At 52.8% G+C, this 26,609-nt stretch overlaps 1 protein-coding gene across 1 annotated transcript; it reads left to right on the top strand.

Moving 5' to 3' along the window:
* The first annotated feature begins 301 nt into the window (after positions 1-301).
* Positions 302-25,958, top strand: ash1l (ash1 (absent, small, or homeotic)-like (Drosophila)). Its single transcript, XM_049024210.1, has 27 exons — positions 302-515; positions 1,374-1,550; positions 5,271-6,048; positions 9,481-13,822; positions 15,823-16,543; positions 16,656-16,841; positions 16,928-17,022; positions 17,135-17,208; positions 17,334-17,379; positions 17,651-17,759; positions 17,924-18,130; positions 18,283-18,429; positions 18,595-18,703; positions 18,802-18,957; positions 19,102-19,172; positions 19,277-19,428; positions 19,527-19,679; positions 19,960-20,014; positions 21,252-21,384; positions 21,480-21,734; positions 21,943-22,029; positions 22,137-22,227; positions 22,313-22,451; positions 23,034-23,206; positions 23,501-23,667; positions 24,207-24,669; positions 24,800-25,958. Exons 3-27 carry the CDS (start codon positions 5,497-5,499, stop codon positions 24,889-24,891), a joined length of 8,775 nt encoding a protein of 2,924 aa, XP_048880167.1. The 5' UTR covers positions 302-515; positions 1,374-1,550; positions 5,271-5,496; the 3' UTR covers positions 24,892-25,958.
* Positions 25,959-26,609: the final 651 nt, after the last annotated feature.

The raw sequence follows: 26,609 nt of genomic DNA, 5'->3' as shown, positions 1-26,609 counted from the left end.
GTTTTAACGGGGTAGTAAACCCCTGGGATGGGGCAGTTATCGTGCACAGTAAAAAAGGAAAAAAAGAAGAAAAAAAACATTGTGGAAATAATAAAAATGACACTCGTTGAAAAATAAACATGTAAACTTTTCTCGCTGTTTTTTTAATTTATTTGTTTATTTTTTTAACGGCCCAACAGTAACGGGAGCCTTTAAAATAGCGCGTTTGGTTTTAAAACGATGAAAAAAGAGGGAACGGAGGAGAAGGAGCCGCGTGCCTCCCCGGCCCCCTCCCTCCCTCCTCCTCTCCTCCCTCTCTCCGTCTCTCCCCCTCTCCCGTGTTTTACTGACAGAATCGATACGGGCTCCGCTGACATGGAGGCCCGGTTTTTGTGAATGAGGCCCAGTCCGACCGGACCCAGCTCGGCTCCGATATCCGAAGCCCGGGAGGAGAGAGCGCTCGGCGGCGGGAGAGACGCGGGGGCACCGAGAGAGGAGGAAAAAAAAGAGAGGGAGCCTGCGAAAGAGAGAGAGAGGTCCATTTCGGAGCTCGGTCGATTCAACGACGTCGCCGCCATTTTGTTGTCACTTTGTGTATTTTAATATTGCTATATTTTTATAATATGATTATGCTCGGTGCTATTTTTTGACCGCACCGGGGAAGTCGTGAGCGGTTAGCGCTCGTCAGCTCGCCGCCCTGCCGCTTACTTGTTTTACTCGTCCGGCCCGTTTTGGGCTTCACACGCCGCGTATTAACACTTTAGGCAGCCGGATCGTCGCTGGCCGCCGACGGAGGCGTAGCTGTCGGCAGCGGCTACAAGATAACCGGAGTCCATCTGCTTACACCACACGCCTGGCCGAAGGAGCACGCGGGGGCCGAGCCGGCCGCCGAGTGACACGCTGAAGTGGCGTGTCGGCCCGGGGCGGAGGGCTGTCCCGGATCTCAGTGACGGCTAGAGGGATAAACATGATCGGCGCGGCCGGCAGGCTGAGCGCTCGGCCGTGCGGGCTCAGTGACCCGGAGGACTGCTCTGATCGCGGCGGCGTGTAGCCGACGCGACCCGCCGCTTGTTTTACTTGCCGTCTTCGTGAATGTCACGCTTTTCACTGTCGTGATAACTTGGACATTAAGGAGGGGGTGGGGGGCACGGGACGCCCAGTCATCCCGGGCACTGATCGTGTGCGCGGCCGGGGCTCCCGCTGCTCTGAGCCGCCGTGGTGGTCGTGCGGGGGCGGTGGCGCCCATCGATTAGTTTTCGTGTTTTGTTTTGGGTCGCTAGCTGTCACTTGCCGTTTATTTATAAGCACTCACTCCCACGCCGCTTCGTGTTTGGGCTTTTTTTCCTTTTTTGTTGGAAACATCACCGTTTACCTGCTTTTTCCTTCTTCTTCAGGTGGCGCCTGTTTTAGTTTTTTTGACATTTTGTACGTGTGCGATACTGATACAACAACAACAACAACAAAAAGAAAACAGGAAACAACACACACACCATCCAGCAGGTCTGTCCGTGCGCATGGAGAACGCATTTCAGCCTGGATGATGTGAGCGCCGTTTCTTTCTTTACTCCCTGGTAAGTCCTAGTTTCTAAACCCGAGTGTCCCTTTCCTCCTTACTAACCCTGGATCCGAGTTCTCACTGACGTTTATTCTCTGTAGCTTGTAGCTTGTAGCTGGCCGTGCAGCAAAACACTTAGCATCCTTCATGATTTACAAATGTGGTTGATCGGTCTTTCACGGGCAGAGGGGGACTTGAAGCAGTGATCCTGATTTATTTTGGACGTTTTTTGTTGTTGTTTAATGTGGTTTATTTATGTTTGTGTTGGTGGACCGAGGTCCAACTTTCCAGGATAGTAGTGCGTTGTGTCTTCGCTGTTTTGGGCAGCTGACCAGAGGGTGTCATGCAAAAAGGGTAACAGCGCAGTTAACAATAACACGACCTGCCTGCGTGTCGGTAATCATGCAAAGCTTTGTGCCAGGAGACCGTCTCTCCCCTGCGCGCTGTATTTGAGTAATGCGCTGTAATGTTTACACGTGTACGGCCAGCGTGGGCTCCGTGGACCGGGTACCTGCTCATATTTGCGTTTTTGTGAGAAATTGCCAGTCCAGTTGAGTAAATGAAGAGCAGTACGATGGCTTTAAATCGGAGGGTACACAATGTACGACCACGCTTCCCAAGTAAAACAACTGCGCCAGCAGCGCACGGTATGGTAGCGTGCTGCGTTACAATTACTGTTACAGTGCTGCGGCGCACATCACGGGCCGGAGGGAAAAGGGGGATCGCCCGCTTTAGTCCCGGGGATGTGTTTGATGGCTTTAGATTTTGATACAGATGTACGATAAGAGCTGGGTTACATCAACATTGTAAGATCCGTCTCACATAACCTTGTTCTGGCACGGCTCGTTAGGCATAAAGCAAACCTGAGGATCGGGGCAATTTGGGAAACGAAGGGCGTCTCAGAATTCGTGCGAAAACCAGTGATCGCAACGCGGTGTAGGATGTACATTAACATCATCGTAATGATGACCGCAGCATCGATGTGCTGCCGAGGCCGGCCGTGATGCAGGCGTCCACGGGCAAAGACAGCATCGTTAAGCGGTAACTCTGCCTGAAGAGACCGCTAGGAGCGTGTTTAGCGTCGGAAGCATCCGATCGGGCCGATCGGGGATGGTGGAGGTCGGTGTGACCGCCGCCGATCAAAGCTGGGTTAGATGGCGTGCAGCTGAGAGGCCTTTTGTGGCGTAGGTGGATTTACTAGTGTGTGTGCGAAAGAGGAGGGATGGGGAGGGGACGGGAGGGGAGGGCTGCACTTACTTGTTTACTATTTCCCCTCTGATCGGTATTCTCACAATCTGTCACTCGGCTTCCTCCCTCCCACTGTCGAGCTGTTCCGATTCTGTCTGCGCCTCTTTTTTTAACCGATGGCTTTCGACTGGCTACCTGCAGTGATTTTGCACGTTTTGCACTGTATATTGTATATTTGAATTATCTTGGGTTTCTTTCTGTTTATTTCTCACCCTTTATTCGGGTTTTATTTGTTGGTGCCCCCCTTTTTCTGTCGCTATCTGTTTCTTTGCCTGCAAATCTGGGCCAGTAACATTTGTTGATCAGTATAGACCGCTTGCTTGTGTCCGAGTCCGTTACTCTGCCGTTTGGATGATCGTCAATAGGTTTGTCAACATTGCAGTCCTCCCCCTCGCACCCCCCCCCCCTTTTCGGTTTTGTGCCAGGCGTCAGTAATGTCCGCATTTATTTCAGTAAACATGTCGCCCGTTAACATTTCCGCTTGCCTGCTGAATATGTCATTTAGCGGGGGGCTCAGTAGGCAGCACTACTGAGACTGGTGTCAGTCAGTTGTCAGAGACATGCTGGAGAGGATGCACTGTGGCAGCATTACCAGTCAGACTGCCTGTCAGTAACTTTCTGTGTTCATTCCTTCTTCAGTCAGCCTGTCCTAGGCTTACACATGTAGTCTATTCTATATTTAATTTTAATTTTTAATTTTTTTTTTATTTGAAAGTTAACATCACTTGGATTCTCATTCATGGTCCGGAAGCCTGGTAGGGGACGTCACAGATGTCTGTCTCTTTGGACTTCCATTCTCTGTGTCTTCACACCAGCTAATTGAAGAGTCATTTGTGGTGCTCTATATATCCTGTCTCATTGTGGTCAGCACTTATTAACACTGCTGTAGTTGAATTCAGCCCTAGTTTCGAAAGGCAGCAGAACACAGGACAAGAGTGAAAGGAGTTGGTAGTCATTGCATGGGAGAAAATTCCGGATCTTTGGGATTCGGAGGCTAGAGGAATGGAAGGATTGAAAATGCATGGAAAGATGATCGAACAAAGCGTACGGCACTGGTGTCTCAGGAGAAAAGGAAAGAATGAGAGACAGAGGGTGTGTTTTGTTGAAAAGAGAGAGGGGGAAGAGAGGGTGTTTATTTTGGCAGAGCTGCGTTCTGGTCAGCACTTAGAGGGAAAGACTTGCGAGAGAATGTGAGCGAGTTATTCAAAGCAGCGCTGCGAGTGAGTGTTTTCACTGGGACGTGTTACCGTCATAATGACATGGTAATGCGATTTTGACGTCGGCTATGATAGAAACCTTATTGCACGCAGAGACAATTTTAGCACCTTTGGCACCGCCTTGCTGGCAGTAGGTGATTTGTATTTTTTTTTTGGTGTGGGGTGGGGGGGTTACACATTTACCTCTGTTTGGTAATGGGGGGGAGAAAGCACCAAAGAAACGAGAGAAGCAGCATAAGGAAAAGCGACAGCTGGAAATGTGGTTTGGATTAAGAGAAAGATGGTGGCTCTGTTCTGACCGTTGTTAAATTTAGTTTGCAGTAACTGGGGGGGGGGGTGAATACGGTAAACACAGAGAGGTGGGGGGGGGCAGCCGATGGAGGGAGTGAGTGAGTAGAAGGGAGGTGGGACTAGAGTGGGGTATTTGAGGAGTGAAGGGGGAGGGAATGTGTAACTGTAGTAAACACTGAAATGTAGGCGGAGGATACAGGGAAAATATGCCAGATCTCATTCAGCTTTCACACTGCGTCTTGTCTGCGTGGCCACATCTGCGCCCATCGTCGCCCCCCCCCCCCCCCCAACACCGGCCCTCGCGCCCCAGTATCAGTGCTAACCTTTTCTAGCGGCTTGGAGAGAGCGGAGTGTGGCACGCGTCCTCCGGGGGCCAGAGGCACTGAAATCACCATCCAGAATTATCTCCGAATGACTTTGCAGCAGGCCCCACGCCAAGGTCTCGTGGAGCCCACGGCGTTCCACACCCCCCCCCCCCCTGTTTTTAATGGCTGTCATTTCCAGGCTGGTTCAAGAATCAAGGAGGGATTCTGTCATGAAGTCTCATTACCTTTTTATGTGCTCCTGTAGGATTTTGCCATCTCACTGCATATGTGTGGGTTGTAGTATGATTTTCTTTCTAGTTTTTTATGGTTTACTCAGCAGGGGAGCGAAACATCTGTTGCTTTCATACTGTGCTCTGTTGATGGACGTGACTGATCATCGCTAAACGCTACCCTATGCTCCGCTCCCACTGTAACTTCACGTCGATTCACTTCTTCTGAAACTGTGCCGAGCAGCTTCATCTGTATCATTCACGCTGAAGTAGGTCAGGTTAAGTACCTTACTCAAGGGTACAAAAGGAAGCTCCTTCGGGAACTTGAACCGGGAATCTTTAGGTCATAATTTCAGGTCTTTGTCCCTTTTGAGAAGTGCTCTTGTCGGCGTGCGTCCTGCGATAAAAAGGATTAATCTCGTCTTTCTCCTTTCTCTCGATGCAGCCCGAAAGAAGGAAACGGGAAACCAGGCAGATTGAAAAGGGCAAGCAGGCGGACACTTGACCAGGATTGCATTTCGTACTCTGACCGCCCCCTACCCCCCCCGGTCCCTCCTCCTCCTCCACTCACAGTTGTTCACCTCTTCCTAAAAACAGCGGCAGGTGACAATACCGCCACCCCCAGCCTAAACGCCTCCACCCCCTCCCCCCCCTCCCCCCCAAAATCTCTGATGGATCAGAGAATACAGGGGGGGCCAAGTACTTCGCCCCCCCTCCCCCCAACGGCTTCCTCCACAGGGGGGTCAGATAAGGAGGGAGGGGGTGGGAAGAGTGAGGAGGAGAAGAGGGAGAAAGAGAGGGAACGGGTCTCGGCGGAGGTGACCGATGCTGCCAGTGGAGAGCAGCAGCGTCAGTTCTCCATCAAAGAGACCAGCTTCTCAGAAGGCAATGTCAAGCTCAAGATCGGGCTGCAGGCCAAACGCATGAAGAAGCCCCCCAAGATTTTGGAAAATTATGTCTGCCGGCCGCCCATTAGGACCTCCCTGCGGCAGGGGCGTGGAGGGGGGCGGAGTAGCCGTGGGGGTGTAGCCGGCAGTGGTATGGCCGGGAACGTGGATGGCGGCGTCACCGAGACCTCCCCACACGACAGAGCCAGGGAGCAAAATCCAGCTGGCACAAACCCATCCCTTTCGCCATCTTCATCAGCAGCTGCACCTCCTCCTCCTCCGACCCCTACATCTGTCCTGCCTACCTCCATTGTGGGAAATGCTCCTGGGAAGAGGGTAAGCCAAATCTGTGTTGTCCATTTCATTGCCTGTTATTCCCAGTTCACTTTGGCCATTAAAAGCTCTCTGGGCAGCTATTCCCAGTAATATATTCCTTTTGAGATGAAAAATGACTTTGATGGATTAAAAATCGCACCATCTTTAAAGTGTAGACAAGCAGTGTTTCATATTTCACGCACTGGTCTGTGACACCTTTTAATGTCGGTATTACGTCTGGTCCATCGGGCTTCGCTCTGCCTTTTCTGTCTTCCGATACGCTTCACCGCGGTAAATTCATCGAGGACGCACTCTTCAGTGAGTGGATGGCCTCATCTTCTGTTTGATCTTCACGCTGTGACCTGGCAGAAAGGAGAAATTCCCTTGGGCTCGCTTTAAAATTGTGCCATTATGTCCAGGAACTAATTTGACTAATAATGGTATAGGGGGCTTTTTTGGGGAATCCTAATTCTAAGATTGAGATTGCTAGATAAAGGGTAAGCAGCCTGCTCTGTGCCACCCTGTGCTGAGCCTACAACCTCTTTGAATTATGGTTGTTTTTGCTTTCAGTTTTGCCTGTATCTTATTCTCCATGTTTTGTTGGTGACTGCTGCAATGATGGTTTTCTAGGTTGATTAATAATAGCAATGCATGGAAGATGTCCCTTAAAAACTTACTCTTGACTTGCGCTCAAATGTAAACCTTTTGCGTGTGGTAATAGCCAGACGGTCCCTTGTGAATTACTCGAATGTCGGTGATGGCATTTCTCTGGGTTGTGGTGCCAGTTTACTAAGGAAGTGCACTGCATGCCATTTTTAAAAGCTGTTGGCTCGTTCTTGTGAGGATCAAATGGACCTGAAATATGCAGTGACCTTGAATGTGGCTGCTTGTACATCCTCCAAAAGTTTTTGATGGCACAAAAAAGCCCACATTTGACCCTCTGTCGCTAAACTTTTCTTTTCAACTTGTTCAGGATCTAAGCAATAATGATTAATGAATTAATCAATTAAGCTTGATTTATAGTATAATTAACTAAGTAATTACATAAGTAATCTTCCTGTTTCAGCAACATGATCACGGCATTAGAGAAGCACCTGCCCCATTATCTGTAGGAAGCCAGCCCCAGATTGACATATGTTGACGTCCCTGACAGCACTGCTGTCTGAGGTCATTTGACAGGTTAGATAACAAGAGGGTCTCCTGGAATGAAATCCAAGCTCTGTCTCCGAGTAGCAGGGTTATAAAACCCACGGCCTCCCTCTAGCTCCCGGCCGACCCTTTGGGGAAATGAGTTACTGGGCTAATCTCTGAACTTGGCAGGCTAGGGAATGACCATAACACAGCATGAACCTGCAGCACGACCCGTGCGCGTGGCATGGGTCCAGTTCTGCCGTCCGCCTGTGGATCCTTGGCTTCCCCGGTGAATCCCCGGTAACACTCTGGTGGCATGCACTGATCTATTTTTTTTTTAATTATGTGAATCGCAGAGATTGCAGTGAAGCCACATTTAACTAAATCCAGTAAATATATGATATTGGTTTACACTATCAAAATTAGAGCATTGTGTTCGTAGGGGCTTGTCACACCAGAGATGTGTGTCGGCTCTTAAGATGTGCTGTGCCGCGTTCTTTCAGTTTCGAAAGCCACACACGGCCCATGTTACAGTAGTGTGGAGTTTGACCTATTAATAGGTGAATTTATTGCCATTCTTTAAATAACGCCGAAATTCCAATTGTTAGAAGTTTGGCGTCTAAGGTTACAGTCAGACAGAGATCTGCGTGGGCGCAATGATTTCGAAGCAAATTATATTTTTAGTTTGATGTTTTCCCGACAACCCACATCAAACAAAGATGCATGAGCCAGAAACGCACATCTTACCCACAAGTTAGGCAATCAAGGCACGATGTAAAAGAAGGAAGTGAAATCTATGGCACATGGCACCAAGCTGGTAGTCCTGACTGATGGAAACACGCAGGAAATGCATGCAGTGGTGACTCTTAATTTTAATTATTCTAGAATAATTTTTATGTTTTGTGCTCGATATATGGTATTCTGTAAAGAGAAATAAATATTACAAGCTTATGGGGTTGAACACAGGGTTGGCGTCTCTGCTCTCAATGCTAAGTGAAGGCCAGGATGGCCCTTTTTAGGTGTTTCTGCAAATTCCGGATGCTGTTTTGTCGAGAATGTCTCCTTTATTATTTTTCTGGTGACATAGATTCCTTGCAGGCGAGAGTGCAGCATTCCCTGGAATGTTTTCTGTCTGGGTCCTAAGACTTCCGGGTGGCATTCAGAGAAAGCCCTTGCTTTCTGTTGAAATGAAATATTTTCCTAATGTGGTCAGCTGTATGAGACTTGGAGCCGTGAATAATGGCAAGCTGGCCGCACCGGGTGCATGAAATAGCGCGGCATTGCAGCTCCGCTCTTTGCCTGCCATCTGGTAGGTGATTAGTGATTATAACGTTACACCACAAAGCGTTTTAAGATAGTTTTAGGTTCGTTAACCAAGAGGAAGGCTGTGGGCTGGCTGGCTCCCTTACTCGGTCATGGCGCATTCTGTGGGCGGCCGGGTGGGTGTCCTCGGAGGAATGGAGATGCTGGTGCTCCGGGTTCTGCCGCAGTTGGCATGTCGCTGGGGAAGCACTGCAATGCCGCCAGGGGAGCAGGATACCGAAAGGATTTTTTCCACCCTTTTAAAATTCCCGTTTTCCCCCATGCTTTCTTTTTTGTGTTGCTAAAATGCAGGGGAAATGTGGGTATTTCGTGCCCTATTTATATCAGCCAATAGGAGTGGCTCGTTCTCCCTGCTGTTCTATTTTTATCTTCTCTATGCTCTACCTGTACTCATTTATCTCCCCCCCTTTTCATTTCCCTCTTTTGCATGCCAACACCATCTGTATCTCTATTACCTCACCCTTTTCTGTTTTCTTCCCCGTCTCCTCTGTTACTATGTCACAGTGTCCTCTTCCTCTTTTTTTTTTCTTTCTTCCCACCCCCCCCCCCCCCCCTTCCTTCTTGGACTGTCCTTTCTTTGACCCTGATAATGCTGTGGACTGCTGTGGTAAGAGAGGTCCCGTTTCCCTCCATGCCTTTCATTCACCCTTAGGCCAGTTATCGAGTTCACACTGAGCAGAGAACTATAGATACAACAGCGTTCCTTATTTCTGACTGGCACTATTGCACTGCAGACTTGACCTTAAGCTGTCTGTAGGCTTGTGGAGCAACAATTTTGGTGAATGGTAGTCTAGTCGAGATGAGGGGGTATAGGTCCACAATCAATGTTTCTGGTATTGCAGAATTCTGTGTGCAGAGCAAGGCATTTTTAATATTACAGTTCAGCGTTAATATTGAGTTCTGGGTCGAGCTGCCATATTCCCTAGCATACAGACATTTGGGTGAATTGATATTGCTGTGAGTTGAACTGAGCAAATGATGCACTCTGCCTCTCCTCAGGGTCCACCGAAGCTGGCTCGCAAGTCGGAGATGAAGTCAGACCCATCATTGGAAAGACAGGGGAACCTTCACCACCCTGAAGTGGATGGCGTACCGCCCCACCCTGGGAAGAAGAGCCCTGCCCCCCAGACTAATCACCATCCCTCGACGCTGACCCTGCTAGGCCCTGCAGTACATGAAGCCAGGAGTGAAGGGGGTTCCAAAACCTCACCCATTGGAGAGCCTCAGAAGGAGAAGGGTCTCCTTAATGGTGGCACGCCAACAGTCACAGAGAAGTTGGCCCAACTTATTGCCACGTGTCCACCCACAAAATCTACCAAGGGGAAGATCCGCAAGCTGCCGTCAGCTTCTGTCCCACCCAGTGCTCCCATTCCTGCTCCCATATCGTCTGCCAGCCCCCCCCAGCCTGACACAGCTGTGCTGAACAGAGGGACAGGCGCTCTTCTACCAACTGTGTCGCAGTCGCCTCTTCCTCCTCCAGTGTCTCGTCCCTCAGGGCGTCCTCCAACTGCACGGCACAGAGACAGTGTTTTGGAGAAGTTTTCTGCACCATCTAGGAAAGAAGAGGCTAATGGGGAAAGCAAAGGGAGCCACAGCAGCAGCAACAATAACAACAGCAATGGCGGCACTGCAAGCGGGATTTGTAGCAGCTTGATAACCGCAGTGGGTGGTGGCAGCCAGCAGCAGCCACATGTGACTGGACCTCCTGCATCCTCCACGTTGCCTCCCCTCTCCTCAGATCAAAGTCTAGGAGGGCTAGCAGATGTCCGACGTGCCCCTGCCACTTCTTTCAGCACACTTCCTCGAGGAGGTTCTACACAGATGTCAGATGGCTACGAGAAAGAGCAAGAGCGGGAAAGAGACAAGGACAGTCCCAGAGATCTGACCATGAGCAAATTTCCTACTCTCTTGGGATTGGGGAGGCTTGAGAGCAGCAGCAAGGCAGCTGTTTGGTCCCCCAGCAGCCAGTGCAGGGCAAACGCCGCCCCTACTAAACCCAGTCCAAACCGGGACAGGTGTACTAATGGTTCAGGTACAGCTGCAGAGTCCCCAAGGAGAACCTCTTCTCCCTCAAGTCCTTCTCTTGCTAGTCTTCCCACCACTCGGATAAGCGATCACAGCAGCACGCCACCTGGCTCTCCCTCAGAACGGGACTGCAAGCCATTGAAGAAGCGCAAGGGGAGGCGCCCACGTTGGACACGGGTGGTAAATCGGGCGCAACGGCAACCCCCAGACAAGGAATCTCTTCCTGTAGTGGAGGACCTTGCCGACCAGCAGATTCCTAAGCCACACAAGCCTTTAATTCCGTCAGCTCTTCTGGCAACCCCTCATAAACCCAGAACAGTGGGGCGACCCCCAAACTCCAGCAGAGTCCACCCTGTGGCCTCTCAGGTCCTTGTTGCTGCACCCCGGAAGAGAGGTCGCCCAAAATCCAAGATGCCACGACTGGATGCACCCTCTTCTGGACATTCTGTCAAGCTGTCAAGCTCAAAGGTGTACTCTCTTCTGAAATCCAAAGAGGAGCCAGATCCACCCGTGTTACATCCAGAGGTTGAGTTGGATCCTCCTAAACCAATGCCCCGGAAGCGCGGGAGACCTAAGCGCCTGCCTCCCACTCTACCCCAGGAAGCCCCACTCCCAACGCTAGCCCCTGAAGTAAGGCCCGGAGGTGGTCTGATCATCACAGATGACTTGGAGTCAGACAAGCATTTCCGTAAGAAAGGCAATGGGCAACTGATGATGAAGACCATTATTCGCAAAATCAACAAGATGAAGACCAAAAAGAGGAACCGGCTGCTTAATCAGATATTGCTGGGTCCTGGGGATGGGGGTGCGGCCTTCAGAACAGAGGTGGAGCCCTCCAAAGTGGGTGATGTTGGGACGGTAGGGTCGGTCATGCCTGCAACAAACTCTCTGTCCTCTTTGGCTGCCTCTTTTGGTGGCAAACTGGGTCCCCAGATTAATGTCAGTAAGAAGGGAACAATTTACATGGGCAAGAGGAGGGGACGCAAACCGAAGGCTGTGTCCACCTCTGGGAACACCCCGGGGGGCCCCTTAGAGCCCTTCTGTTCACCGAGCTCTGCGTCACCCCACCACCTGCACCATTCCCTGTCTCTCCACCCACAGCAGCAGCAGCTTCCTGGTTCTCCCGATGCCTTTTCTTCCCCTCTCCTGTCCCAGTCCAGTGGTGCCCAGAGTCCCATCAGCGATGGTGGGTTTGTTGAGCCGGGAGCCGTGCACTTCTTGTCCCACCAGCACTGTGGTCACACATACCACTCCCACCACCCTTTTCCTCTGCCCCCACCATCCTCTCCGGCTCCCTCCCCTCGTCCCCTCGGTACCTTAGGCTCACCCTCTGGTGTGGCTCCAGCCCTGAAGAAGTCCTCATGCCGGGGACACCACCACCACTACCGGCACCAGTACCACTACCGTAAGCTCTCTCCTCCCCCGCCCCTGCTGCCCACCTCCCCGGCACACCTGAGCGAGCTGAAGGAAGCCACACCTTCACCTGTCAGTGAGTCTCACAGTGACGAGACGGTGCCCAGTGATAGTGGCATAGGAACAGACAATAACAGCACCTCTGACCGGGGGGAGAAGGCAGGGGGTGGAGGTGGAGCAGGAATCACTCAAGGATTGGCGCCTGGGATGCTGACGCCAGGGGTGGTGGGCTCAGTGGGCGGGGTCTCAGTGGGTGTTGGCTCTAGGAGCCGGAGGAGACACACGTCTGTACTGCTGGATCACCCGTCCCCGGCCCCATCCCCTCTGGGTCCTGGTGTATCCCAAGATGCTTGCAGGGCTCATACAGCGCCCCCACCTCCCGTGTTACTGGGCCACAAGGAGAAGCACAAGCACAAGTGCAAGCGACGGGGACACAACTGCCCCGGGTACGAGAAGCTGAAGAGACAGAAACGCAAGAGGAAGAAGAAGTACCTCCAGCTCCGGTCTCGCCGGCAAGACCCTGACTTCCTTGCGGAGCTGGAGGATACCATCGTCAGGCTGAGCGAGATCCGGATAGCACACCGCAGCTCCCGCTTGGGGCCAGGCGGAGCCTTGGGCCTGGGTGCTGCTGCTACTGCTGGTAGTGGTAGTACTGGTATAGGGAGTGGAGGCCACCCCCCAACTCACCACTACCTCCCCAGAGACCTCCTGCCCACCATCTTCAGGATCAACTTCAGCGGTTTCTACTCCCCCCACCCAGCATACCCATGCGACTCCCTTCACTACGTCCGCAAGCCGGACCTGAAGAAGAAGCGTGGGCGGCCGCCTAAGCTGCGGGAGGCAATGGCAGAGGTGCCATTCGTTCATGGACTCGGGTTTCCCCTGTCGGGAACTGGCTTCTATCACCCGTCCTATGGAGTCCCCTACTCTTCCACCCCTCTCGGGCTAAGCTACTACAGGGGCTACCCTCCTGCTGCAGCCCTTTATCCACACTCATCCCACCCGCCCCCATCCCACCATTCCCCTTCATTCCCTCCCACATCTTACTTGCATCATCACCCACCCCACCTCCTGCTTAACCCAGCCAAGTTCCACAAGAAGAAGCACAAGCTTCTGAGGCAGGAATTCCTGGGTGGGGGTCCCTCGCCTGTGCTGTATCCTGCTGTGCCCCCGGAGTTATCCTACAGCTGGCTCCATGAGCACAAACACAAACACCGGCACAAGCACCGCGAGCGGCGTGGGGAGGAGGGCGGGGCTGATCCGGCGGCCATGGGAGCGGCTGGGGGCGGGCCCTCTGCTACCAGAGGCATGGGAATGGGAGGCGGATCAGCGGTGATGGAGTCGCTACGACGCTACAGGTACGGGAAGGACGCCGCATCCTCCGCCCCTGCTGCCAGTCCAGCTGCCACGGCTTCTGCCAACTCCCCTTCCTCCTCCTCCTCATCCTCAGCAGAGAGGTACAAACACAAGGATGTGCCCCTGTCCTGCACGGTGCCTTATCTCTCACCAGCAGGGGGCACAAGGATGCGTTCTTATCTAGAGCCCTGGTTAAGGAGGGGGAGCCCTGATTCTGACTATGCCAGCCTGCCTCAGAACTGCAACCCTGGTCAAGACTCCTTCTCTGGAGGCCAAGCCGCTGACCCCATGGGTGCCTCAGAAAGTGAGGAGGAGGAGGAGGAGGAGGACGAAGAAGAGGAGGGGGCCTGCACAGCCCCCCAGACGTTGACACGGTCGCACACTCCTCCACACCATACAAACTTGTTCACTACCGCCCTCAGCCAGGCTGTGAGCACCGGGGGGCGTGGCAGGAGGTCCGGCATTCCGGCAGGAGCCGGAGGCTTCGTGGGATTTGACCGTGCTGTCCAGAAGGACCGGACCCTCCCAGCCGAGAGCCGAGAGACAGGTGATGATGCTGTTGGGTTAATCCCTGCCATTTACTGTTCAATGTGACATCACATTAAGTGTGTTGTACAATATATATGTACTTTTTCAGCAAAGTGCATTGGATACTTTTGGATAATAGTCCAGTTATAAGTTACTGCCAGGTGTGTTTTTGTTTGTCTCTGTGGTTGGCTGCCCATCCAGTGTGATGTGGTGTGTTCAGTCTCTTGCTCAGGCCGTCAAGGGCACAGCCAACCGAACACGCCCCTCATCCACAAGGACCTATTCTACCAGTCAATGGGTCAATAGGGGGATTACAGCTAAGGATTATGGTTAAGGTCAGCCCCCCAGTCACAGAAAGAGGGAAAAGAAAGGTTGTGAAGGGCTTTGATGGTCGTGTGTGCCTGTGTGTATGCGGTGTGGTCTGTGTGCGCTTGTGTTTGCTTTCACAGGGAGATGAATGGTGAGGTGTCGTGTTAAGTCTGCTTAGTCAGCTAATGCTTTCCTGACTCGGGGTTTATTGCCCTGCACAAGTTAATTGCGCACTGACTCTATAGGTGTTTGTCTCTTCTGACCCCTAAGATTTGCTTGTCTGCAGAGTTTTGTTCTACTGTAGGGTGTTTATAGTTTAGTGTTTTTAAGAGTGTTGTTTGTGGTGTTGTATTGCTGTAACTCACTAGGTGTTTTAGCAGTAAATATGTCTAATGTTTTTCGCCTCACTGCATATTCACTGCTGTTCTCTTCTCCTCTTCCAACACATATTTTCACTTGCTTGCTCACAGGCCCCCGCACAGTGGGGTAATGGCTAGAGTTGGGGGGGGGGGGGGGGGGGGGGAGTAGAGGGGCAAAGGGAAGACTTGGAGGAGAGGCAAGGAGATGGGTGGAGAGTGTTGTTTTCGTGAAGGAGTGTGTTTGGCAGGGATCTACTAACTAACTAGATACATATGTGCCCTAAAAGTGCCCCCCCCATTTCCCCCCCACACTTCCTCTCTCAGTCCTACAGTGTATTTTTTTTTTCTATGAGTGTTTTGGAGATGACTTGTCTTTCTCGTAAGTTTCTAGAATCATTTATGACTGGAGTAGTTTATGACTGGAGTAGTTTATGACTGGCTCATGGGCCTTTTTCGGTGGGAACTGACCATCTTCATATCATAATTTATCGAGAATTAGTTGAATCATACTGTTTGTCACTCTGGGCTTATTGTATGCTACATAGGACCTGAAGCTCTAATAATAGACCCACACAGTGCGCTTTTAAATCATTTTGCCACAAAAATACCTCAGCTTACTTGGTCACGTAGATGTGACAGCTTATTTAAGATAAGGAATGCTGCTGTAAGTTGTGCCTTAGCTATAACTGCCCGGTCTCACGTTTGTAGTCTGTATTGTGAAGTATTTAGACCAGCAGACTTGATTCAGCTGGGTCTTTATTTGTGGATGGAACGCAGAAAGTGCCTGCTGGAGCTGTGTCGTTCATAGAGAGAAGTTAGTCTGTGTTTATGTTCTGATGTGGGTCTCCTGCCAGATGTGTTTCCTGCATGCGTTGAGTGTGCGTGTCTGTGTTTGTGTGTGTGAGGCTGTTAGTATATGGGGGAAATGCCCGTGTGTGTTAAATATTCCACACTGTCTGTGTGTTGGGGCATATTAGTGATTCCCAGAAACAGACGCATCTTTTAGAAGAAGCTCAGGGCAGCTCTGACTCATTTAAATATTTCTACATCTGCCATTCAGTCTGCCGTTCTGTCCAGGGCAGCCAAGGAGGTCAGTCATGACTGCACAGTCTGGTTTCATTCTCTGTGCTTTCTTGAAACGGCTGCTTGTGACTTATTGTAATATATGGTATGAATGTCTCTGTACTGTGGTATTTAAAAGGAAATGCAGTGTTGGTGCTAGTGTGTCTGTGTTCTTGGGATCTAATTGGAAAGAGAGCCGTTTCACTCAGTTTTGCCTACTGTGGGAATTTACGGTAGTAAGACTCTATCCTTTACCCCCTCCCCCCCCCCCCACTCCTTCCGTGTGCAGGAATGACGCTGGGTGTCCAGACCCGAGGTTCACGGTCCAGTGCCCCTGAGTGTCCAGAGGGGACGCTACACCATCACCACCACCATTACACGCAGCACAGCCCTCAGCTGAGCCAGCAGCACTATCTCTCCCGGCATCTGCACTGCAGCCATGAAGCCCCTGCGGGCGGGGCACTGGGGCCCGGACGGCCCCCCAGCCGGGAGCGGGTGAGCAGCGGGAGCCGGCAGGCCAGTCCTTCGGCACGCGCCTCCCAGGCCTCCCCGCCCCGGCACACACGACCCCAGGGCCTGGATCGTCTGCTGTGCACCAAGCGCAGCCTGGACCACGTCAACAAGATCCTGAAAGCCAAGAAGCTGCAGCGGCAGGCACGCACCGGCAACAACGTAGTGAAGAGGCGGCCCGGCCGGCCCAGAAAGCACCCCCTGCCCTCCCCCCCGGCCTCCCCTGCCCCCCAGCACCGTGGCACACCTGGAGACACTGTGACTGACATCATTGAGTCCGTAGTGCAGGGCCAGCGTAGGCGGGGGCACAAGAGGAAGCACTGGGGTGTGGAAGAAGAGGAAGACGAGGAGGAAAAGGCTGAGGAGCAAGAGAGGGAGGTTGAGGGACGTGACGAAGAGGAGGAGGGTACAGGAGTGATGGAGGGAAGCAGAGGAGGGGGATCGCGGGGGGGCGACCGCAAAGGGTGGCTCACGGAGGAGGAACTACACTGTTTCCGCAGGTGAGAACCCGCCAGTGTTTAACACATAATGGGGGAGGGATTCGAACCTCTAACCCTGCTGTAGGACACAGTAGGTGGAGTCCATGCTGAGGAGCATGCTCTATCTCCCTAGTGCCCTGGAGGGTAAACCCAAAGACCACGTCTCCACCGAGATGACTTTGACGTCACCGCTGGAACAGGCTCCGCCCCTGGGCCCTCCCCTGACCCCGTCCACCCAGCGGGAGAAGCGAGCCGCCAGGCCCCCCAAGAAGAAGTTCCAGAGGGCCGGTCTCTATTCCGACGTCTACAAGACCGCAGAGTAAGTTCCACGTCCATGTCCCCAGGGTCTGCCTGTTCTTGGCTGAATCCTCCCGCTCACCCTGCCTCTTCCCTGCGCCTGTGCAGTCCCCGCAGCCAGCTGCTGCAGCTGAAGAAAGAGAAGCTGGAGTACATCCCGGGGGAACACGAGTATGGCCTGTTTCCAGCCCCCATTCACGTCGGTGAGTCTCCTGCTGCATGATGGTTGGAAGGTTGGCTTCCTCAGTCCCCTGTGTCCATGTGGCTTTCATTGTGTGACTGACAAACCTCCCCGTCCCATGTCCTGCAACCCAGGGAAGTACCTCAGACAGCGGCGCATTGACTTCCAGCTGCCGTACGACATCCTCTGGCAGTGGAAGCACAACCAGGTACCTGTCAGTGGGTGGGGCTGAGCGGGGCCGAGTGGGGGCATGAGGAGCTCCGCCCTCTGTGCGCTTTTATTCGCTCATGGTTAACAGACACACACAGTTGATGGTATTAATCCATATTCCAGCTCTACAAGAAGCCTGACGTCCCGCTGTACAAGAAGATCCGATCTAGTAAGTTTGAGCAGCTTTTCGTTTCTATGTTCTGATACTGTGCCTCTGGCCATTGCTGTTTTTTATTATTATTGCTGCTGCTGTTGTTATCCTGACTGAGTTAGCTATCCAGATTGATCCTGACTGTGGGAAAGTACCATGTAAGCGCCTTGGCTAATATTAGAGCCAGGCTGTGTCTGACTGATTCTGCCCTGGGTGTTTCCATGCCCTGGAGTACTGTGCCTTTACAGTCGCCTCCGCTCCATGTTGAAGGTGCCCTTTCCCCATTCAGATGTCTACGTGGACGTGAAGCCACTGTCAGGCTACGAAGCCACCACCTGTAATTGCAGAAAGCCGGAAAACCTCTCAGACAAGGGCTGCATCGACGACTGTCTGAACAGGTATCTTCATGCACATTCCCCTGCCCACCATTAGGAGGCGCTCAAGCTCCACTTTCAGCACAGTTTTGGGGGTGGATTTACAGATGGCACATCAATGCAGGTGTGTCTATTTGGATGTGCAGACTGTATGCCTCCACCTGAGCCGTGTCCTCCGCCCCAAACAGAATGATCTTTGCTGAGTGCTCCCCCAACACCTGCCCCTGTGGAGAACACTGCGACAACCAGCACATTCAGCGGCATGAGTGGGTGCAGTGTCTGGAGCGCTTCCGTGCCGATGGCAAGGGCTGGGGCATCCGCACCAAGGAGCCCCTACGGGCCGGCCAGTTCATCATTGAGTACCTGGGCGAGGTGGTCAGCGAGCAGGAGTTCCGGTGGGTCCCACTGCCTGCTCAGTGGCCGGTCTCCGACGCCTCTTGCAGTGTCCAAGGCATCGCTCCAGTGCTCCTGGTCCTTGTGGGTCTCACTATAGCTCTAGTTCTGCCAGGTTGACAGCGATTCTGATTCACCCCCTCTCCCCCAACAGGAACCGCATGATTGAGCAATACTACACCCACAATGACCACTACTGCCTGAACCTGGACAGTGGCATGGTGATCGACAGCTACCGCATGGGCAATGAGGCCCGCTTTATCAACCACAGCTGTGAGCCCAACTGCGAGATGCAGAAGTGGTAAGCGGACATGGGGGAGGTGGGGAGGACCACCGGGGATGACCGTAGGTGATGTACTCCAGGAAGTGTGGTATCGCGAGGTAACCAGAGCCGTGTGCTGATAGGATCTGCGGTAGGGTGAGGCTGCCGGGCTCTCAGTCAGCGCTCTCTGACGCCCCCCCATAGGTCAGTGAACGGCGTTTACCGCATCGGCCTGTTTGCCCTGAAGGACATGGAGAGTGGCACGGAGCTCACCTACGACTACAACTTCCATTCCTTTAACACGGAGAAGCAGGTGCGCTAGCCCTCACCCTGTCACCGCCATCCTTGTCGAGGTCTCCTTCTTCTTTTTGTGAAACTCCCCCCACCACTGCCACCTCTCTATCCATACAGCAAGTGTGCAGGTGTGGCTCACAGAGTTGCCGGGGCATCATCGGGGGAAAGAGCCAGCGGCTGAATGGGTTGCCCGGGAAGGGGGGCGGATGCGGGAGCCGCAGGCCAGGTCGGCTGAAGGAGAAGAGCAAGTCCAAACACCAGCTGAAGAAGCGGGTAAGGGCGCCGCTTCCAGGGTTGTAACTCGGCCTGTGATTGGCTGATGGGGACTGACGATAACGAGGGAGGGCATGCTTGTACCCAGGTGCTCATGGCTGTCTTGACAGTATCATCCTCCTGCCTCCTTTCTCTGCCGGACAGGAGGTGGAGTCCAGTGACAGTGGGAAGTTCTCCCCACACCTACACATGAAGCCCATGTCCAACAGGGAGAGGTGAGTAAGCGGTTTCCCCGAACGTGAGTGTGTAGGGTTGCGGGCTATCCAGGCATGTCCTCAGCAGATTGGGGGCAGTGATCTTGGCCCTTATCCCTCGGCAGGAACTTCGTCCTGAAGCACAGGGTCTTCCTGGTGCGTAACTGGGAGAGAATGAAAGAGAAGCAGGAGCTGTTGAAGAGGGAGGGTGAAGTGGGCCTCTCGCAGTGCAGCCGCTGGGGCAGTGTCATGCGTGATGACGGCAACATCAAATCAGGTACGTTTGTGCATCTTCATCTGCACTGGCGTGCGCGTACTTGCCCGGGCTGCATGTTTCTTGCATGCTGACTCTGCCTGCCTATGCCTTTCTCGCAGACGTGTTCCTGACACAGTTCTCAGCGCTGCAGACGTCACGGTCGGTGCGTACGCGGAGGTTGGCGGCGGCCGAGGAGAATACGGAGGTCACACGCACGGCGCGCCTCGCCCACATCTTCAAGGAGATCTGCGACATGATTATCAGCTACAAGGGTTCGTCAGGGGTCCTCCCCCACATCAACATTAGCACTACTCTGCGCATCAGTGAAACTCTCAGGGGTCAGACAGACTCTCAAACAGCCAGGGTTTGCCAAGATTAAACTTGGGGTTCAGACTACCAGTCATGGTTCAGACTGCCCCTGTTATGGTTCAGACTGCCACTGGTATGGTTCAGACTACCAGAGTGGTTAAATGCACCGTCTGGGAAGGTCTGAACTCTCAGGTCTGTATAGTGAGACTCGGCTGCCCGTGACGTAAGGCTCTGTGTCTGCAGATTCTTCCAATCAGCTGCTGGCCGCGCCCCTGCTCACACTGCCCTCCAGAAAAAGGTGAGTGGCATACTGTGCTTGACTGCGCCCCCTCTGGGCATTTTGCCCAGTGCTGTGTCATCAGAGAGAGGTGTGAGCGAGTGAGCAGGCAAGCTGTATGCTGGGCTGGGTGTCTCTACAGCCTGGTGCTGCAGTCTTTCCTGGGGCTGTGTTGTGTGATGTGGTATCTGTTGTGCCAGGTAGCTGTATACTGTAGGGGATGCATCCGCTGTATGAAAGTGTGCACTGGCTTGTGTACTGTAAGGAATGCATACACTGCATGGGAATATGCACTGGTGTGTGTTCTGGCATGTGTAGGAGTGTGTACTGACATACTGGTCTGTGTACTATAGGGAATGCATCCACTGTACGAGAGTGTGCACTGGCGTGTGTAGTGGCATGTGCAGGAATGGCATGTGCAGGAGTGGGCACTGGCGTGTGTAGTGGCATGTGCAGGAATGGCATGTGCAGGAGTGGGCACTGGCGTGTGTAGTGGCATGTGCAGGAGTGGCATGTGCAGGAGTGGGCACTGGCATGTGTGGTGGCATGTGCAGGAGTGTGCACTGGCGTGTGTAGTGACATGTGCAGGAGTGGCATGTGCAGGAGTGGGCACTGGCGTGTGTAGTGGCATGTGCAGGAGTGGGCACTGGCATGTGTGGTGGCATGTGCAGGAGTGTGCACTGGTGTGTGTAGTGACATCTGCAGGAGTGGCATGTGCAGGAGTGGGCACTGGCATGTGTAGTGGCATGTGCAAGAGTGTGCACTGGCATGTGTGGTGGCATGTGCAGGAGTGGGTACTGGCGTGTGTAGTGGCATGTGCAGGAGTGGCATGTGCAGGAGTGAGCACTGGCATGTGTGGTGGCATGTGCAGGAGTGGGCACTGGCATGTGTGGTGGCATGTGCAGGAGTGGGCACTGGCATGTGTGGTGGCATGTGCAGGAGTGTGCACTGGCGTGTGTGGTGGCATGTGCAGGAGTGGCATGTGCAGGAGTGGCATGTGCAGGAGTGGCATGTGTAGGAGTGTGCACTGGCGTGTGTAGTGACATGTGCAGGAGTGGGCACTGGCGTGTGTAGTGACGTGCAGGAGTGGGCACTGGCATGTGTACTGGTGTGTGTACTGTAGGGAATGCATACACTGTACAAGAGTGTGTACTTATGTGCGTACTGGCATGTGCCTTGGGGTTTTGTTTAGGTGCCAAGCCTGCCACACAGTGCTGCCAGTGGCCCTGAATCAGTGCGCTTCCTATTTGCCTTACAGAAACACACAGTATTACGAGACGGTGTCCGATCCACTGGACCTCAGCACCATTGAGAAGCAGATCCTCACCGGGCATTACAAGACTGTGGAGGCATTTGACACCGACATGCTCAAGGTGTTCCGTAATGCAGAGGTTGGTCCAGACCCGTCCTGCCGTCCCGCTGACTGCAACTGCAGAGGAGACTGCCATTCACCCACCTGCTCACTGTCCTCCCCCCTCTCCTGCAGAAGTATTATGGACGCAAGTCCTCCGTGGGCCGTAACGTATGCCGCCTGCGCAAGGCCTACTACGGGGCGCGGCATGAAGCTGCCGTGCAGATCGACGAGATCGTGGGCGAGACAGCCAGCGAGGCGGACAGCTCGGACTCGCTGGAGCGCGACGGCGCCCATCAGGGGACGCACGACAAGGACGATGACGTCATCCGCTGCATCTGCGGCATGTACAAGGACGAGGGCCTGATGATTCAGTGCGAGAAGTGTATGGTGAGCAGCGGCGAGGAATAGCGCCCCCTTCTGTTGAGGCAGTGGTGGTGCTCACTGGCTTGATAAGATTTTTAAGGATGTGGCCAGCACTGTTTCTGAAACTTATAGGGCTCTTTTTGGTTGTGGTCTGCATGTGTTTGGCTTTCCCTTGTCGTCATGGCGACAGGCTCATTAACATGTCTCTCCCTCACTTCCGTGCCTTGGCCAGGTGTGGCAGCACTGTGACTGCATGCGTCTTAAGGCGGAGGTGGAACATTACCTGTGCGAGCAGTGTGACCCCCGGCCGATCGACAGGGTGAGCTGGGTGTGAGGGGGCAGCTTCCACCGCGGCTTGCTGGGAACTCGCCTCAGGGAGGCGCTGTGACGCATCCTTAACGGTGGCCTGTCATTGCTGCATTGCAGGAGGTGCCCATGCAACCACAGCCCAACTATGCACAGTCGGGCTCCGTTTACTACATCTGCCTTCTGCGCGACGACCTGCTGCTGCACCAGGGTGAGTGACGGTGTGGTCTGCCGACTGCCGCAGCTTTCTGTATAAACACAGCTTGTTGATGCACTTCCTTGTCCTGCTATTGCAGGGGACTGCGTGTACCTGATGCGGGACAGCCGGCGCACCCCCGACGGTCAGCCAGTCCGGCAGTCCTACCGCCTGCTCTCCCATGTCAACAGGGACAAGCTGGACATTTTCCGTATCGAGAAGCTGTGGAAGAATGATAAGTAAGATGAGGTGGCAGGGCTTATGTCGGGACGTCTGGGTGTGTCTGTGGTCATGTATATAGAACACTGGGGAGACCATACGTCCCCACAATGTGATAAAAACCTGTTATTTTTACCTTGTGGAGACCATTTAAGGGGAAACTCGGTTTTATAAAAATCCATGACTGCAGTCAGAAGATTAAAAATGCCAAAAAGACATTTTTAAAATGCTAAAAGATGTTTGGTTACTCATGGTTAAGGTTAGGGCTGGGTAGGGTTGGCATGTAGGTATTAGATTTTTTCCCATGGAAATGAATGGAGAGTCCCCACAAAGATATAATTACAAAACTGTGTGTGTGTGTGGCTTTTCAAGATTAAAAACCTCAGCCATTTCCAAAATTATTACAGGAATAATTAGAATTAATAAGAATGAAACCTCCATGTGCAGGATTGGAATTTTAACTCTTGATAGATTTGAAAATGAACTCTTCTTTTGAGTAACTGTGGTCCTATCAGATGACTCAGAGGATTTAAAGGGACAGTTTGTGGTTTGTCTGAATAGTTACCACGGTTACAATTGTGCTGGCCTCTGTCGCCCCACAGAGGCGAGCGCTTTGCCTTTGGACATCATTACTTCCGGCCTCACGAGACGCACCACTCGCCATCCCGGCGCTTCTACCACAACGAGCTCTTCCGGGTGCCGCTGTATGAGATTATCCCGCTGGAGGCGGTGGTGGGCACCTGCTGCGTGCTCGACCTCTACACCTACTGCAAGGGTGAGAACCTACGCGCAGACGCAGACAGATCTGCCGACAAATACATATGGACATGCTCGCACAGATGCAGACTGACTTGCGCAGACAGTCTTGCACAGAAACATGGTTTGACACAGATGCACATACAAACTCAAGCTTGCGCAGGTGGTCTGCATGTCTGTCTGTACGGGTTCCAGCCATTGATTCTGTAGCTGTTTGAGCAGTAAGAAAGCAGAACCTCTGTGTGCTCTGAATCCATTTGGAAAATGACACCCGTGTGAGCATGTGACCCTTGACTGGCTCCTTCCACCGCAGGGCGACCCAAAGGCATCAAGGAGCAGGATGTCTACATCTGTGACTATCGACTGGACAAGTCGGCTCACCTCTTCTACAAGATCCACCGCAATCGCTACCCCGTGTGCACCAAGTCCTTTGCCTTCAACCATTTCCCCAAGCGGCTGGCACCCAAGAGAGACTTCTCCGTAAGGGCGGGGACAGGGGACAGGGGACGGGGGGGGGGCGATGCTTGGGGATCCCAGAGAACATGTCCACATGTTCCTGTGCTGTTTCAACATGCCGTCTTTAAAACCAGGACATGTGTCAGTCATTCTGATAGGCGATAAAACTCCCATTAAGACATGACTTTACCCAGCCCTTGAGCACTGATACTATAACTGTGCTTATTATCTTACAGCCTTTAGCAGTGTCTGTGCTAATGTGGGTTTTAATTAACGTTTATGGGATTGTGCCACTTACATCAGCAGACTGAGTTAGGTTTAGGCTTTGGGTTAGGGTTAGCAGTGGAGGTCAGACCACTTACACCGATCTGCCTTTACAGTGGGTTATGGTCTTCAGTTTTGAGGAAGGGGTTAATTATACTTAATTATAATAATATACTTATAATTAAGTAGCGAAATAACTCAGTTTCAAGCTTTAACGTTATTAATATGCTGTGATAATGTGGTAACTCTCAGTGAGTAGTGGCAAGTGATTGGTCAGTCTGTCTTCCCTCCGCCCCCAGCCGCACTATGTCCCAGACAACTACAAGAGGAATGGGGGTCGCTCGTCCTGGAAAAGTGAGCGACCCAAGCTGTCCTGTAAGGAGCAGCCAGTGGCTGGCGACGAGGGGGAGTCCTCGCCAGCGGATCCCCGGCTTAGCGAGGGCCGCACTGGGACTCCACTGGTGGATGCTGAGGAGGGGCTGACAGAGCGAGATGCAGACATGGGGCCAGCCGGGCCTTCGCAGTTCCTCCCCATGGGGCCCCAAGGTCTACCCCTGCAGGGGCCACAGGACCGGGTCGGCGAGGAGCAGCTCGAAGAGGAGCTGGAGGCTGACATGGAGACACGCTCTGCAGAGCAGCAGGAGGTCCTGGAGCTACCTTCCTCCTCCCAAAGTCCCCCGGAAGCGAGCAGGAGGGAGGCGCAGAGGGATCGGCTCAACAAGATCCTGCTCAACCTGCTCCATCAAACGCCCAGCAAGACCGGTGAGTTTTGGGCAGGTGGGGGGAGCAGGAGAGATGAGGTGAGGCCAAGTGTAAAAAAGAGCCCAAACAGGGAAAAGGCCCCTTCAGAAGGTGTGTACTGTCACTGATGTAACTGCTTCTACCCCCGCAGTCATAGACGTGACGTATCTCCTCGAGGAGGGATCTGGGCGCCGGCTGCGGCGAAGGACACTGGGAATGAGCGACTTGGGTGGCAGGAAGTGATGTCACCAGCCGCACTTGGCAGGCCCCACCAGCACTTCCCTCTGCTTCTGCAGTGAGTGAGAGGATTGGGGCGCAAGGAGGACACTGTCAGCGCGGAGAAGGATTGCACGGGAATTTCCCTTCTCGCCTCTATGACAGAGCCCCACTCTCCAACCCCTACCCCCTTACGTTTGTCTTTCTGTCTGGGTACGTGAAGGTGGAGCTGACAGCCACGGCACTGGGGGGCAGTGAAGGTCGAACCGGGGTGGGGTGGGGGGGGTCGGTGGTGGACTAGTGAAGAGAGAGAGAGACACAGATGCACTCGCTTGTGACACCTGCCGGACAAAGAGGCCCAGCCTCAGGCCAACCTGTTCACCAGCGACGAGGAGCGACACACTAAAGACACGGTGGAGGAGCCCACGCTATGCAAGACAGCAAAGGAAGGATCGACGTGCATCCGGAAGCGGGTGGGCAGTTGCCACAGAGGCAGCGTGATAGAAGTGGGGGTCCGGTGAGTCTGGACCTTTCATCAGCCCGGTCAGAAGGGGGCTTCGGGGCTTAGAGCGCTTTACTGCATTGCTCAGGTGGGGTGGGCCTGCTTTGTTCTTACTGACGGTACTTTAGTCTGGAGAGTTGGGGCACACCTCAGATGTCGATCCGAAACCCAACTTTACTCCCCTGAAACAGGAGGGAATGAAACTGTCACACTTGGACATCTGGGGGCTAAATCGTAAGGGCTTCTCTGCAATTACATTTGTCATTAATGGTTAGCGAGATTTTTTTTTCATTGTAAGCTGAAAAAGCACTTGCGTAAATGACACAAGGAATTTCCTTTGTGTCGGGGGTGTGGGGGAGTGTCATTTTTGGGGTACTTGTTCATTTAACCTCTTCTGTTTGAATGTCCATTTATCATGTGTCTGGCTGCCTTGGCAAATGGTTTAAAAATTTTTCCCCGAGACTTGTGATGACATTTTTTTGACGTGATTTTGACCCGAGACGGAGTCTTGGCCAGCTGAACTGACTGAACTGATGCTTCTGCTGCACCTAGACAGATGGAGGGATGGGTAGGGGTTGGGGGGGCTGGGGGTTGGGATTTGTAGGGGGGGGGGGGTGTCAGGCCAAGACACTGACGAGAACTAGTTGTAAAGTGCCAAGCTGTACATAGACAGGAATTTACGGTGAGCTCAGCCTCTTAAAGCAATATCTCAAATATGAATTTTGTTTATATTGTATTGTACAGGATCCAACCTGTGGAGCCCTACATGTATTAAAATACAGTTGTTATTATTATTACTATTATTTTTATTGTCCCTAAGTATGTATCTGATGAAGTGTGAGGGCAGAGCTTGTCATGTATGCAAACCTGCGCTGTCTGCAGCCAGTAGAATGCAGATACAGAGCTGCGTGCTCTTGCAGATACTGAAGCCGTGCTTGTGGGGACTGGGGCAGTGGCAGAATGGCACAGCGCCGCTGACGGTCCTCAGTGTAGTTAGCATTATCACGCTCGCTAAGGGCAGAGAGCGATCCTCTATTGTGCTGCGAGGTGTTGAACACTAATGAGCGAGACTGACGAGTCCCTGAATGGCAGCAGACAGTTAGCAGTGGGGAGACTTTCGGCTCCAACTCTATTCCTAATGAAATGTCATTTCATCATTAAATTTTAAGAAGTTCCAGTTTTTGTGACCACAGTTCTTTGTATTTTGGCGTGTTTTATGACTTTTTATTTAATTTTCTTATTT

The sequence above is a fragment of the Brienomyrus brachyistius genome, chromosome 9, assembly GCF_023856365.1.
Source record: "Brienomyrus brachyistius isolate T26 chromosome 9, BBRACH_0.4, whole genome shotgun sequence".
NCBI classification, from domain to species: domain Eukaryota; kingdom Metazoa; phylum Chordata; class Actinopteri; order Osteoglossiformes; family Mormyridae; genus Brienomyrus; species Brienomyrus brachyistius.
The sequence above is the reverse complement of the archived record's forward strand: the minus strand, read 5'-3'. Positions and strand labels throughout refer to the sequence as shown.